The following is a 16,004-nucleotide window of genomic DNA, read 5'->3' on the forward strand; positions in this document are numbered from 1 at the left end:
AATGAATGGACAGCCTTGAGTCCCCGAGTCTCCCCTGGCAGTGAAGGGTGCTTAGATCAGGCACCTGAGAAGAAGGAGAGGTTATGTATTTCCCTCCAAGGCAACCGCTAAGCCTTCTTGTTTTCATTATACACACCACGAGGCTCAAGTCCCAGTGAGTGTTACTCTGGTGCTGAATTCAGATACCCAGGTTTGCCTTGTTCAAGGAGTCACTTGCCTGCCCTGTGGGGGAGTGTGGGCCAAGACAGCCTGAGCAAACAGCAGGCTCCAGATCTTAAACAGTGGTTTTGGTTGGAGAGCGTACTTTGTCCTGTACTGAACTTTGACAGGTAACGTCAGGACTCTTAAAGAAAAGAATTCATTTCGGTGAAATGTATCCATGGTGACTGTTGTCCAACTCAGGACTTGTCAGCATTGGCTCCTGGCGTTGCCCATGGCGAGTTAAACACTTATAGCTTTCTGGCCTCATTGCTGGTACTTCAGTGTCATGAAAGTCTTGGGCAGAAGGAAAAAGGCATTTGGCACAGGCAGTGTCTTTATCTCGGAGATTTGTTCTCAGTGTTCTGACTGCTGAGTCGTCTTTCGCAAGTGCCTAAGATCAAGCTATTGTTCTGAGCAGGAGTGTGGGTTTGCCCTAGTCCTTGACTACTGAACTTAAGCTAACATAAATGTTCTTTTTTTACAGAGAGATAAACAATTAGAGTTGTGTAAGCAGAGTATTTATGTATGCTGTCCGTCTCAGTACTCCATCAAGAGTCCCCCTGGACAGGTAGGGTTATTTCACAATTAACAATAAAAATTCTAGGTCAAGAGTGGGTGATGCTTACCTGTAATCCCAGCACTGCGAGGCAGAGACAGGAGGATGTCTGTGAGTTCGAAGCCAGCCTGGCCTACAAAGCAATTCCAGGACAGCCAAGGTTGCACAGAGAAACCCTGTCTTCAAAACAAAACAAAACAAAACAAAACAAAACAAAACAAAACAAAACAAAACAAAGAAATCTTTGCAAACTGTTAACTGGTGCATTTAAAGCTCAGAATTTAATTTTTTCTTGTTGGGTTCTACTTTTGTGTACCTGTCAAGTGTGCAGTTGGTTCTCATTAGTGAACACCCTGTCTTTGTTTTCATTTCACCCTAGCTGAGAGAAGAACCTTGGGTTCTGAAAACCAAAGCAAAGGGTGCAGGCCTCATGTACACTTGTGGATTCTGCCCTGCTGTATGACAGCCCATCTCTGTGATCGCCATCCTTGGGAGGGCAACTGGGTAGGGGAGGTATCTGGTTCATAGACAAACATCTGCAGTGGAGGAGAGCCAATGGAAAGTACACACTCTATTTAAGGGTCTGAGAGGGAACGCCAATGGTAGTGACTTCCTATGTACAGCTAGGTTTACCTAATATTTCAGCAGAGTTTCTCCATTATTTGATGTTATAACTACTTATAAAGCTAAATTATTCATACGCTTTATTTACCAATATCACTGTTTTTATCCAATAACTAGTTTGCCCAAGTGTATGAGACACTGGTGTGAGATCTCACCAAGCTTTTAGCTAAATGCCCTTTTTTTTTTCACTCTTTTTATCTTTTCATTCTTTGGCCATTCCTTCCCATTTAAAGCTTTCCTTCCTCTCTCCCTCCCTTCCTCCCTCTTTTCCTCTCTTCCTCCCTCCTTTCCTCCTCTTTCTCTCTCTTCCTTCCTCCCTTCCTCCTTTACTTCTTTCTTTCTTTCTTTCTTTCTTTCTTTCTTTCTTTCTTTCTTTCTTTCTTTCTTCCTTCCTTCCTTCCTTCCTTCCTTCCTTCCTTCCTTTCTTTCTTTCTTTCTTTCTTTCTTTCTTTCTTTCTTTCTTTCTTTCTTTCTCTCTTTCCTTCTCTCTCTCTCTCTCTCTCTCTCTCTCTCTTCCACATTCAAGTATTCGCTATTAACTTTAGACCACACAGCACAGGAAGGTTTGGGTGTTGAGTAGTCTTTATGTAAAGATGGGGTGTGTGTCTGCACTTTACTTTTACCTCTAACAAAACCTGCTATGCCGAGCATGTCAGTGGTAAGGTGGACAGACTGCAGTAGGGGCCAGCTGGAGGTATGGTGATAACACAAGCAGTGCTAGGTTTCCTAACCAGATTAATTCCATAATGTTGGATTCAAGTTCTCTCAATCTGCTCTTTCAAAATCTGCTTTTTTCTCTTTCAGCATAAAATCCCCGCTTCCCTCCAAAACAACCTTAGTTTTAGGGATTGTCTCTGCCCAGTCACCATTCCCACACAGAGTCTGAAAAGTTTAGTTACAAGGAGTCATGTCTACCAAAGTAGCTCGGGACTTCTTTGCTAAGGCCAGTCTGTGAAAATGCATGTGCTTATTGTTCAGCGAGAAGAGACTCTTGAGCACTAGAGGATCCTGGCTTCATATTTCCCACAGCTGCTCAGCACACGATCCTTTTACTTGTTCAACACGGTTTGTTGTGCTCTCTTAATATTTACTCATACTAATGAGGGGAACCCAAGAAGCTGGGCTGGGCATTTAAGTGATCAGGTGGGCATGCTCTGCATGAAGACATAATGTTCAATTTTCTAGGTTTCTTTCCAAGCCAGCGATTTTGCATTTCAGCCTTTGGTGCTGAACTGGAGCCAGGAACTGTGGATCAAAGGAGGGAGCAACCGTAGAAAAGGACAGAGATGGGACATTTAGATACACTTCAGACTACTTCATAGGAGGAAATTGGAAAAGAGAAAATCTTTTGGCTGTTTTGGACCACATTTCCTCTACAAAGCAAGGAGAGACTCCCTGGAATAAGAGGTGCATCTGGAACCCCCCCACCCTAAGCTATACTAGAGGGCTTCCTGCCCCCTCCAGCCACTGGGACACCCTGAAACTTGACCCCCTCAGTTATGGGTCTAATGGCAGTAAGAAGTGTTTGGAGTGGTTTAAAGGTTCCATGTATTATTTCATGTGTGTGAGTATTTTGCCTGCATGTATGTTTGTGCACTGTGAATGTGCCTGATACTCAGAGGCTTCAAGAGGGTACCTGATTCCTTCAAACTGGCTGGAGTTACTGAGTTGTGAGCTCCCATGTTGGTGCTGGGTTCTCCAGAAGAGCAGCCGGTGCTTGTAACCACTCATCCATCTCTCCAGCACCTCCCCTTTAAGATTATTATTATTATTATCATTATTATTTTGAGGCAAGTTTTCTCTGTTTAGCATTGGCTGACCTGGACTCACTTTGTACACTAGGCTGGCCTCAAACTCCCAGAGATCCACCTGCCTCTGCCTCCCAGAGTGCTGGGATTAAAGGTGTATACCACTATGTCTGGTTTATTTATTTACTTATTTTGTATTTGTGAATGCTTGCATATATGTCTATGCATGGGTGCCTGGTGCCTGCCAGTTACAGACAGTTCTGAGCTGTCATTATGGGTGCTGGGAATCGAACCTTGAAACTCTGGGAGAGCAGGTTGTGCTCTTAACCTTTAAGCCATATACAGTTTTCCCAAAACTTACATATGCGTTCAGGCTCTCTTTTCTGTTTGTTTGTTTCTCTTTCTCTCTCCCAGTACCATCCTCCTAGAAGAACTTAAAGGAAATATTGATATCTAATAGGGAGTGGCCTACCTTCAGGAAATTTCTTTTCTAAAAATGATTCATTCATTTTTCTCATATTCATTTATTCATATTCTTCTATACGATTTATTCTTATCCACACATCTCTGCTATTAACCATAGAACCAACAACCAACACACAAACTGATAAGATTAATATTAGAGTTTTATGGACTTTATCAATTAATTTGGAGGAAGGCTTAGAGTATTTTAAACAGCAAAATTTTTTGTTTGTTTGTTTGTTTGTTTTTGAGATAGGGTTTCTCCTGTAGCCTTGGCTGTCCTGGACTCGCTTTGTAGACCAGGCTGACCTTGAACTCACAGTGATCTGCCTGCCTCTGCCTCTCTGAGCGTTGAGATTACAGACATGCTCCACCAAGCCCAGCTTTAAACAGCAAACTCTTTGGAGACTTTGATAGGTATTTTCATTTTTGTTAAGACTAATATCATATTTTGTACATAAAACACAGGTGTGCAAGAATTGCATGTTTTGTGACTTATTCAAGGTTGCTTTATTTTATGAGTTGCTTTTATAAAAAGAATGTATTGTATTTTCAACTGTTTATTCCTCTTTTACCAGAACCCTATTTATTTGTATATACTTGGATAGCGCAGTAAAATCTCTTATTGGCTCGCAGTTTACTCTCTTGAATTTTGTTTTCTCTATTCTTTCTTTCTTTCTTTCTTTCTTTCTTTCTTCCTCCCTCCCTCCCTCCCTCCCTCCCTCCCTCCCTCCCTCCCTCCCTCCCTCCCTCCCTCCCTCCCTCCCTCCCCCCTCCCTCCCTCCCTCCCTCCCTCCCTTCTTTCTTTCTTTCTTTCTTTCTTTCTTTCTTTCTTTCTTTCTTTCTTTCTTTCTTTCTTCTCTCTCTCCTCCTTGAGACAGGGTCTCATGTAGCCTAGGATGACTTCAAGCTCACTGTGTGGGTGAGGAACACTTTGGACTTCCTGGTTTTTCTGCCTCTACCTCTGTGTGAAAATTACAGTGTGCCACCATGCTCAGCTTTTTTTTTTTTTTTATGCGGCGCTATGGATTGAACTCAGTCTGCCCAGCTACATTTCCTGCTTATCCATGTCTTCCTGTAGACATTACAGTGAACCTTTCCCAGGCTTCTCCCTGAAGCCTTTTGGTCCCTGTCTGCTTCTGCTTCTGGCATCTCCTCATATGAACCTGCACGGTACAGCATGCTCTCTTTTCTTGAGACCTCTAAGTATCTTCTCATTGTCAGTCACTCTTCAGCTTGTCGTCTCACTCTAATTGAATAAAAACAAAATCCCGGGTACATTAAGAAATACCTTTAGTTGGTGCATTGGTGAGAATTATGAAGTTGGCAGAGGAGGAGCATTAAGAGAAGGAGATACTGGATAGGGGCTTATGTGAATATCCAGTAGGAATAAAGGAATAAATACTGCATGAAAAGCAGCACTGACATAAACCTTTCCTTTATTTGTGATCAGCTGAGAAACTGATAGTTAGCTGAGGATAAAGCTAGGAATACAAGCCACCAAGACCTTTGTCACATTTCCCTTCTTAGGGAAGAGACCTCTTTTGTGCCAGAAGGTGTTCACTGAGCAATTAGTGTCTAAGACCAAAAGAGCCGGAGCTAGAACTAAGTGCAGATCAACAACTAATGGAGGCGGTAGAAGCTGTACACCTGTGTTATATTTGGATCCTGAAATACCCCCCACTCTCCCAAAGACCTGTGTGTTAAGGCCTTGATCCCCAGGATGGTATTGTTGAGAGCTGTTCAAATCTTACAGAGAGCAGAACCTAGCAGAATGTCCTGAGGTGTGTGTGTAGAGTGCTCCTAAAAGAGGCAGTTGTACTCTAAGCTCTTTCTTCTTTTCCTCTACCCACAAGCGAGTAGTTTTGCTTTATGCTGCCTCACAACAACAGCCACCATGGACTGGAAACTTCAGAACTGTGTGTCCAAACAAACCTTTCTCTTTACGGTTTCTCTCAGTTATTTTTTTATACTGACAGTAGGCTATTATGCTCCTTCACAAACAAGACAACAGTCTGCTAGGAAAGAAAATATATATTTGGCATGTACACACAGAATGCAGGTTAACATACATATAGTTAAATTTCAGCCCTGGAACCCTTGATCCTGGGGCTAGAACAGAACCCCTAGAATTCAGGGAAGAGATAAGATTGAATGTAACTGAAACATGGAAATGGGAAAGACAAAAAGGTACCTCTGTAGGGAAGAGAAGCTTGAGCAAATGAAGAGAAGGTTAATTATATTTGGGAACAAGGCTTAAGCCACTCTGGAAATAGCAGAAGTTACTTGTGGAGAGGTAGGGGGTTGGCTGTGTCGAAAATGATAGCCCAGGGAGGGAAAGTGTGGTAGATACGGTCTTCAGTGTGTCACAGACACCAAGAAAATAAAATTCTGGCTGTAAAGGTGAAATATTTGTACAGAAATTCAGTTCAAGCTGGTTTCAGATGGTTTGGCTAAAGTAATACAATTCTAGATTGGTGACTACTCTTTTTTTTTTTTTTTTTTTTTTTTTTTTTAAAGAGTCTGCTAACCTCCAGGGGCCATCATGAATAATGTAGGCACCAGCATGTGTCTTTGTATGCCAACATTCATATACTATGTACTTATTTATCTATTTGTTTATTTACTTATGTACTGTTTTGTTGTTGTTTTTTGAGACAAGATCTCCCTACATAGCCCTGGCTGTTCTAGAACTCGCTATGTAGACTATACTGACTCAGACTCACAGAGATCCACCTCCTTCTGCATCTCAAATGCTGGGATTAAAGATGTGTACCACCATATCTGGCTCCATGTACTTTTTATTAGAGTGAAAAAAACAAAACAGAAAACACCAACACATCAACATTTAAAATGAAAGTTCAAGGTTCTCAAAGCATGTAAAAGCAATTTATTTTGGGAGTTGGTTTTATAGCCTTTTTAATGCTAAAGGAGGGAAGCATAAAGCAGTGAAGGGAATGAGGAGGAAATGAAGACTGGGGAAAAGCAGAGAAGGGAGAGGAAAAGGAATGATGTGATGGGTTGAATGAAAATGACCCCCATAGGCCAATAGGTAGTGTCACTATTAGGAGGTGTGGCTTTGTTGGAGGAAGTATGTCACTGGGAGTGAGCTTTGAGCTTTCAGATGCTCAAGCCAGGCCCGGTGTGGCACTCTCTTTCTGCTGTCTGCTGATCCAGATGTAGAACTCTTGGCTACTTCCCTAGCATCATGTCTGCCTGCATGAAGTCATTCTTCCCACCATGACAATAACAGACCACACCTTTGAACTGTAAGACAGCCCAGCTAAATGCTTCTCTTTTTAAGAGTTCCTGTGGTTATGGTGTCTCTTCTCAGCAACAGAAACCCTAACTAAGACAGATGAGAAAGAGGAAAAGAGTTAGAAATAAAGAAAACACCCAGGGAAAAAAAGATTTGTACTGTAGAGTGAGCAGTGAAAATCCTGCTGGGTACAGGGGTGATGAGGTAACTGGAATTTCTCTGGGTTTCCTTAGGAAAAGGGCAGGAGAGGGGCTCACCTCTTCTCTAATCAGTACCCAGGGAACTGGCAGTTCTCAGCAGTAGCTTTTATTTTTCATTTTTACCATTTGTTTTTGGTGATCAGTGAATTTTCTGGTGGGGTTGCAAACATCTTCACTTTTGACATGATTACTTATATTTGAAGATTTAGTAATTTATATTAGATTTTACAAATACAGACTGTATTGTGCTTTGGTAGACTTAAAATATGATATTATTGTTATTATTATTATTAGTCCCAAGCTCAGGTTGGCATCTGTCTTGATAGGTAGCCAAGGATGACTTTGGATGTGTGATCCTCCTGCCTCTACCTCCATGAGTGCTGGGATTAGAGTCATGTGCAACAAGTCATCTTGTGTCGCATTGGTGATCAAACCCAGGGCTTTGTCCATGCTAGGCAAACACTCTGCCAAATAAGCTATCTTCCCAGCCCACCTTAGTTATTTCAAAACACTCATCTGAGAAAACTACATCTTACCAATTTACAGACTTCATTTGAAGACAGTGTTTTGAAAAGACACATTTGTTTGCAATTTCTTTAGGGCCAGATATAAAAAAAGCACAAGATGTAAGCAAATAACATGAGAAACTTCACTTCAGCAGGTGTATTGCTTATTAGAGAGCGCTGAATAAAATGCCTGGCTCTAACTTCCAGGAGGAAGGGGACAGGACTCAGTGGTCTATGAGTCACATCCTGTTTGAAGCTTGTGCTGCTGGGCAGTGTTGTCTAGTCCTGAAGGACAACACCATCTTCAAACAAGACGGAATCAAGAACCAAAACACTTACCCAGGAGGAGGGCTAGTTTCATGGTTTAGAAGTTGCACATTTGATGTGCCATGCTGAAGGATGTATTATTGTTTAGTAGCTTTTCTGTTTGACTGATCTACCCGTGAAGCCCCCTGTTGAGGTGAAGCCACTAGCGGGTGGGTATCTCCAGGACTCCTTTCTGGTCTTTAACGTCCCATATCACACACGTTCATTCTCTTCTTTCCTCCTATTGCCCCTTCTCACCTGACTTGTATGTATGATGGCAGGACGGTGGCCACAGGATGCCATTCAGAACACTCAGGAGAGGAGAAGCACTGTGTTGCCAGGTCACTGGGAGTGGAAATTTGTAGGCAGAAAAAGGCAGAATGGAAGAACCAAGAGGAAACAGCACTAACTATGGACAAGTTGTGTTGCTGTCACACAGGCAACTGCACACACGTCGTGTTGCTGCCTAGAGAAGGGGTTCTTCGTTCTGAACCTTCTGCTAGAGTGAGAGTCAGGTGTGTTTTCGTGGGACTAGGGGAACTCAGTTCATTTCTCTGTATTGAAAGGTCTCAGGACAGAGCTCACAGAGCCCGTTCATCTTCTGTCACAGGGTGCCCTGATGGCCTTCACATTTCTCCTCTCAGCTGATCATCTCAGCTCATTCTGATGGGCTTGGGCAGGCTGACTTTTTTTTTTTTTTTTTTTTTTTTAGTGTACTTGTCTGTATTAGGCTAAGGATTATATTTTGTATTTCCCTTGAAACCCCTGCTTGTTTGCACAAAACTACATGCTAAGTGGGTCATGTGTAGTGGGCTTTGCTTGCAGCGCTGAGAACAGGATCTGGTATAAGGGTTCCACCACATGGGGCATAGAACTGTGAACGTGGAGGCAGGTGACCTAGACTTTAACTAAGTTTTATACTTGCTAAGCTCATGAACTTGAACAAAACTCTGACCTTTCATCTTCCTTGTATCCACCCAGAGAAGAATGACTAATCCCTTCTCTTTATTGGGTCAATTTAAGACTTCAGGGAGCATGTAAACGATCTTTTGTGAGCTATAACTGCTAAAGAAATGTAATACACACAATCTTAAGGTGTTTACGCACTTGTCACTTGTACAGTGAACTTCCCCATTCTTCACCTGGTTCAGTCTTGGGATCAGGAGAGAGCCCAAGCCTTGTGACTAGGGACCTAGCCTAGGCCTGCCTCTGCTAATGTCACCATCCTGTTTTGCACAGGAGCTGCTTGCAGAGTCTTGACTGCCTTCCTTCATACAGATTTTTATGACAAGCTCTGAGACATCTGTATTCTAGAGGCCATAAAGTATTGACCTCTGCCGGCTGCTTCTTTTGAAGCTTTATTTATTTATTTTTTTTCAGAGAATTATTTTGGATGTTAGAGAATCAGAGATTATTATTTTTTTAAAAAGCAACAGTCCAGTGAAGGAGATAGAACACAAAGGAGGCAGACAGATTATAAGTTGTGATAAGTGCTAGGATGGAGATGGGAGACTTACCCTGGGTTGTTTGAGGCCTTCGTTAGCAGGGGCCTGAGGGAGAAAAGCCAGCCAGCAGAGATCTGAGATAAGAACTTTCCGGGCATAGAGAACATGGCGTGGGAAGGCCCTGGGGCTAAAGGAGTCTTCTAGTAGAGAGAGAAGTAAAAGTGGTAACAGTGGGGAGGACAGTGGTTGAGGTGAGTGGGAGAGGATGGGCTGAGTCCAAGACTGAAATCTATGGAGTGTGCAATTTCAAGATCACCTCGCTGTCTCTATCTCAGAGCCAAAATATCACCCCAGAATATTTGACTCATCTCAACATGGAAGATAGCCTTATTTCATGCACCGACTAAATACTGGGCTTCGTATCTAGACAGCACATGGGAAATAGCCTTCTAACTAAATACTGGACTTCCTATCTAGACTAGACAGCAAAGCCTGCACATATCTTTGTAAATCCATTCATTCCTCTTACCCATACTGTTGTCACCCTAGATCAAACCCTTGTCCCCCTTGCCCTAGATACTGTGGAAGCTGTCTACGTAGCAGTGTGCTGGTAAAATCCTTCATGGTGACCGTGTTGGGGAAGGCCTAACTTGTAGCACTTGCAAGTTCCCTTGGTATCAACACACACACTGTGGCCTATCTGTCTACCAACACGGTGCTGTTAAAAACATGGCATCAGGGCGATATTTGCAAGTTGACCTTCTGATACCCTAACAAACTGGTAACAGTATGCCACCGCCTAGGTGTGCCTGCTTCTTCTTCTTCCAGAACACACCCAGAATAATCTTTCTAAGAGCTGTGCTGTGATCATTCATCCTCAATGCCCTCTCTGCCCTGTGTTTTGACTTTTGACCTTATCGTGAACCGGGTAGAGACATCATGAAATGTCAGCTTTGGTCTTAGGTCCTTGTTGAGAATTTTGTATTAAAGCCCAAGTCCACAGCCACGTCTTATCCTGAGGTCTTTGATTGGGCAACCCTTTGGAGGGCAAATTGGCTCCTTTACAACTCTGGGTGTGTATACCAGCTTTCCATTCCTGTAGCAGGTACGTACCTGAGACAATCAGTTTGTAGAGAGAAAGGTTTATTTCGGCTCATGGTTTTGGAGGTTTGACTCCATCCTCAGGTAGGCCCACTAGTTTTAAGCCTTTTGGGAGTGACAGGTGGCAATGGCAAGGAGCCCCTGGCAAAACAAAACCTTCCATTTCGTGGTTGGGAAGTAAGAGGCAAAGAAACAAGAGAAACTGATCCCTACTATTTTCTTTGACAGCATGCTCCCAAAAACCCAAACACCTCTCATTCAGCTCCACTCTGAAAAGTTCTATCACCCTCCAGGAGCACCAAAACAGGGCTCAAGCCTTTAACAAGTGGACGTTTGGAGGATACTTAAGATCCAAACTATAGCAACCAGCATAAGGATGATGATGTCATAAGAGGTTGGTGCTTTCACTTCGTACTAAATTAGGAAAAAAGTGTTTTGTTAACTATTGATGAAGCTTAAGCGTTTTCATTTTAACCATATTGAGTTGGGATTTTTACCTTAAAGTGTCTCCAAGTATTTTATATTCCACACAGTTTTAATCTGAAATATATACAAGTGTTCATTTTATAGGTGATGATTAAGGTTAAGGTAATCTTTCAGGCATCCTTGTCTTCTGCTTTTGCTGATTTTATTTTTCTCTTTAAAATTCATTTTTTTAGGTTAGCATACAAAGTGTTGGGCTTTTGATGGCAGCTTTATACGCGTCACTGCACCTTGTTCTCCACTGTTCCCCTCCTAACTATCCTCCTCCAGAACCACTTCCCCCTTCCCTTCCTTCTCCAGTCACTCCCTCTTTCTGTTTGCCTCTTACCCATAATCCATCTCTCTATTTCCTCTCTCCCCGGAGACCTCTCCATGAAATGTTATATTTTATGTCTTTTCTTATGCTTATTTATTTGTGTGTGTCTCTCTCTGTGTGTATATGTCATAGTGCACGTACAGAGGTCAGAGGATAACTTGCAAGAGTCAGTAATCTTCTTCCACGATGTGGGTCCTGGGAGTTGAACTAAGGTCTTCAGTTTTGTCAGGAAGTTTCTTTTCCTGCTAAGCCATCTTGGTGGCCCTAATTTCTTGATTTTTAGAACTCGCTCAAGTATGTTGACAGTGTCCTGTTTCTTAGGATGGCCTCTGTGTAATTAGAAGGGGTTGGAGTGATCAGATACATTGCTTATAGATATAATTTCAAATGTTTGAAGACTAATTAAAAGAACCCAAATACAAATCATTCCTATTTTATACCAACATTGTTTAAATTATAAATAGAATGACAGCAATTCTAATTTGGATCTGAAAGCTCTGAAAAGTAGGCTTCAAGGTTTGTTTGTTTGTTTGTTTGTTTGTTTTTTGAGACAGGGTTTTCTTGTATAGCCTTGGTTGTCCTGGAACTTGTTCTGTAGACCAGATTGGCCTCAAACTCACAGAGATCCATCTGCTTCTGCCCCCTGAGTCCTGGGATTAAAAGTTTTCAACTAGGTTTAACATAATGTTATTTTTAAAACTAGCTTTATAAATGTACAACTTTTTATTTTGGTACTTCTGGGAACCACACCCAGATCATGTACGCCAGGCAAACCCTCTACCATTAGCTTCAGTGCTTTAAGTTTACAACTTCAATGATTTAAATGTCACTTACAAGACAGGAAACCAATAGCGCTCCTATCAGTGTGCAAGTTTCTTGATTTAATAACTCAAGTTCTTACATATGCATGGGAAATTTCCAGAAGGAAAGAAAGAACCTTGGTGTCCAACATGAAAAAATGCAGAGCAGGACACTGGTTATTAGAAGCTGGAGTGGAGAGGATGGATAGAGGGAGTTGAAAAGCAGTTAGATTGGAGGAAAGGATACTTGTTTGTACATTATGTCAGGTTAATTATAGTCTGCAATAATTTACAGTACATTTAGTAAGATAGAAAAAAGGATTTTGAAAGTTGTCAACACAAATGCTAAATATTTAAAATATTAAAGTGCTAATGGCTCAGATTTTGTCATTACATAGTATATGTGTCTATTGAGTTATCACACTATACCCTGAAAATATGTACAGTTATTATGCATCAGGTCATTTAAAAATTATCTGTGGGGATGTTTGGATTTAAAGGTTAGAAGGACAAAGAGTGACAAAGAAAATGGAGAGATGGAAAGCTCTCTTAGGAAAACAAAAAGAGACTGAATGCTTTTTTTTTGTTATTTAAAGAATGAGAACATCTGCTGGATTGCACAAACAGATCTTTGAGTCAGTGAAACCTTTGGATCATTGTGCAAGGATTCCATTGACTCCACCCAGTTACGTGCAATATCCTTCCCTACCCCTGGCTTAGCTCTGGCCAAGGGTAGAAATGCAGTTAATACTTGCACACCAGCATGCTGGTCTCTGCTGAAGGCTGGTTTATCGCAAACCTCACGATTGTGGCATAAGCAGAAGATTATGATGAAAAGGTGCCAAGGCCTGTCCTCACTCATCTCTATTATTTGCCATAACCTTTCAGCGTTTGATACATGGTAGCTCAAAAGGTAACATTCCCCTCTCCCAGAGTCAGTGCTCAATTCTTTTTGAAAAAATGGATTGTGTGTGTGTGTGTGTGTGTGTGTGTGTGTGTGTGTCCTAATAGTGTTTCTCTAAGCATGGACAGCTGGTACCAAGTTTCCTTCTGAGCAAGGAAATAGAATATTATGTCACACACAGAGAGTACAATATTATGTTGCACAGACACACAGTAGAATATTATGATACACACAACAGAATATTATGTCACACGGACACACACAACACCTAATTAATTGCTACCAATATTTGAATAGCGCTTCCCAGTTTATGTAGTATATTCATACAGATTTCTTCTCGTACTTCCTACAACAATCCTATCAAATTATCCACTGGATAAGAAAGAGAACTAAATGATTTAGAAAGAGAATCAGATGGTTTAGTTAAAGTCACCAGTGTGCTTCAGACCACAAGCAATTCTGGGAGCTGTTCTGCCTGCTCCTTATCTTTGCCACCTGGCTAGCATGCTGCATCAGGTCTGCCAAACATATTGGAACTATCAGAGTGTCATATTTCTCTCAGCTTGTGCAACTTTCTGAAGATTGTGAAACTTGCGACTTTGCAGCTTTGGGGGATCGATTGATCTATGTGTATTTTTAACAACCTGCTTTTCCAGGGGTGCTCAGTGAAAGAACATAGACTTTCCCAGACTCATGAACATTAGCAGACTGAGGTGCGTATGATCCTTTAAACTAAAATGTATTTTGTCTGATATACTAGCGTGTTGGCTTACAATGAACAATTTTAGTTTTGGAGATTTCAGTCTATAACCAACTGACCATGTAGATTTGGGTGTGCGGTGAGGCAGCATGTCATGGCAGAAATGCGTGGGACTAACCACGTCATTCACTTTATGCCTGAGTATGAGAGAGAGAGAGAGAGAGAGAGAGAGAGAGAGAGAGAGGGAGAGAGGGAGGGAGGGAGTGAGGGAGAGAGGGAAGGAGATGGAGGGAGAAAGAGGAATTAGGGAGCCTTCTTTGAGAGCATGTTTTCATGGGTGTAGACTTTCGCATTAGCCCTCACCTCTTAAAGATTCCCCCATTCCTAGTAGTGCCAAGCCGGTGAATAAGCCTTATCACATGGGCCTCTAAAGGACATTCCAGATCTGACCCAGAGCAACTGGTTAAGAGGTCTTCAGTTGTAATTACTTAAAGTTCTTTCAGAATGAGAACATTCTGTTACTACTGAACAGTATGTGCCAAGAAGTTGTTTGGTAAAGCAAATGGTCTTGGCATAGAAAAATCTCCAAATGTGTGACCAGGGTTCAACAGAGAGACAAATCAGGCAACATTTAGCATTTGGACATTGTATGCAAATGTATGCATTGGACATGCATACATTTTGGACAATAAGCTTATATAAATCCCACAGGGATTAGGGAATTAAAATTAAATGTGAGACATAAAAAATTGAAGAACACAAATCAAAAGAAGGAAGTACATTCAAACATTATATGATATTTGAATTGGTAGCCTAAGTATAAAGATCATTAAAGAAACCACAAAGGACAGATTTGAAAGTAAGAAAAAAATTACAATTTGCATATCAGAAAACATAAGTAAAATTAAGAGACAAATAGTATATGAAGCAAAATATGTCAATGGTAAAAACGTTACTCTTTATATTTTAGACACTGTGAAGCTCTGGGTGGCCTGGAACTTGATATATATATATATACCAGGCTGGCCTTACTCTCACAGAGATCTACCTGTCTCTGCCTCCAAAGTGCTGGGATTAAAAATTGCCACCACACTCAACTCTTATTAGTTTTTAATACTTTCTTTATTTATTTGCTTATTTATTTTTGTGTGTGCATGTGACTATATGTGCATGCTTGGGTGTTTATGCATGAGTTTGAGTGTTCTGGCACACTGAAGCCAGAAGACGGTATCTGATTGCTTGGAGCTGAAGTTATATGTGTTTGTGGAATGCCTTGGTTTCTGTGTGGGGGCTGGAATCCAGTCTCTGGTCCTTAAGGCTGTACAGCAACCACTTTTAATCATTCATCCTCAGCTCTATCCAAAAGATTCAGTTTACAAAGAAAGGGATACAAGTATCTGATAAAGATACTTGGACATATTCACCAGCAAAAGTCAAAGAAGTGCAAATAAAACTCACAGACATACTTTTTACCTGCTCAGACTTGTTGGGGTATACTTAAGTGTTATTGGATGCTGGTGGAAATGAAAAAAAATGCTCATTTTCTTGAGCTTAGCCAGACCTGTATGAAGAATATGAACTTTCAAAATGTCTGTCTTTCTTTTTAGGCTGTGGGACATACTATGCTCCCGCACGGAAAAGTTTGTTTTAAACAAATTCACTTTAAACAAAATTTCCCCAAATTAATTTTTGTTTAATATAATCTCAAGAACATTGACAAAATGATTTAACCCTTCATGTTCTGAGTTAAGATTTTTTTTTGGATTACATATAAAATTTTTTATAGAAGAGATAGGAAATAAGGCCAAGAAGATTGAAATAGAAGCAATGAGTAGAAAATCTGCATACAGTGGAAAGTTAATTTGTATAATAAAGGTACAATAAAACACACACACACACACAAGGATGGTTCCTGATCGAATATTCAGATAGAGCAGACAGGAGTGAAACTTGGTATATGTGAGAATCTAATATGTGATTGAAATGAAGAAAAATTATTTAAAAGATGATATTGGATTGATTGACAACAATGAAAATGGTAAGAAGAGATTTTTTTGAAATCTAAATAGCATTAACAAAATAAATCCCAAAAGAAATCAATTACATACGGTACAATGACACATTGGCAGAACCAACTATACTACCACAGAACTATCTATCTATCTAATCTATCTATCTATCTATCTATCTATCTATCTATCTATCTATCTATCTATCTGTCTATCTTATACTTATTTCTAAATGTTTATATTTAGACCCCCAAAGCAGTTTCCTTCTTTTTAGTCACATAAGGGGAAAATTGGGGCTGAGTAGGCAATCCCAAATAGGAGGCCAACTCATTAAAGCAGATGAATGTACTTCCTGTAGCTAAGGCCCAGAGAACGCACAAGGAA

The 16,004-nt window shown here is 41.0% G+C and overlaps 1 protein-coding gene across 11 annotated transcripts in view; it reads left to right on the top strand.

The window, feature by feature from the left end:
• The first annotated feature begins 254 nt into the window (after window positions 1-254).
• Window positions 255-16,004, top strand: part of Tnfsf4 (TNF superfamily member 4) — a 142,863-nt gene continuing 127,113 nt past the window's right edge. For 5 of the 11 annotated variants that reach the window (XM_060364565.1, XM_060364569.1, XM_060364570.1 and 2 more), the window contains exon 1: window positions 13,540-13,624. Coding sequence is in view for 5 of the 11 variants with exons in the window: in XM_060364556.1 (XP_060220539.1) it covers window positions 723-769 (47 nt within the window). In the remaining 6 variants the exon portion in view is untranslated. Of the gene's footprint in view, window positions 770-13,523; window positions 13,625-16,004 lie in introns of those variants that run through there. The other 6 variants (XM_060364556.1, XM_060364559.1, XM_060364562.1 and 3 more) reach the window with 6 other exon arrangements.

This window comes from Meriones unguiculatus, chromosome 11, assembly GCF_030254825.1.
Source record: "Meriones unguiculatus strain TT.TT164.6M chromosome 11, Bangor_MerUng_6.1, whole genome shotgun sequence".
NCBI classification, from domain to species: Eukaryota; Metazoa; Chordata; class Mammalia; order Rodentia; family Muridae; genus Meriones; species Meriones unguiculatus.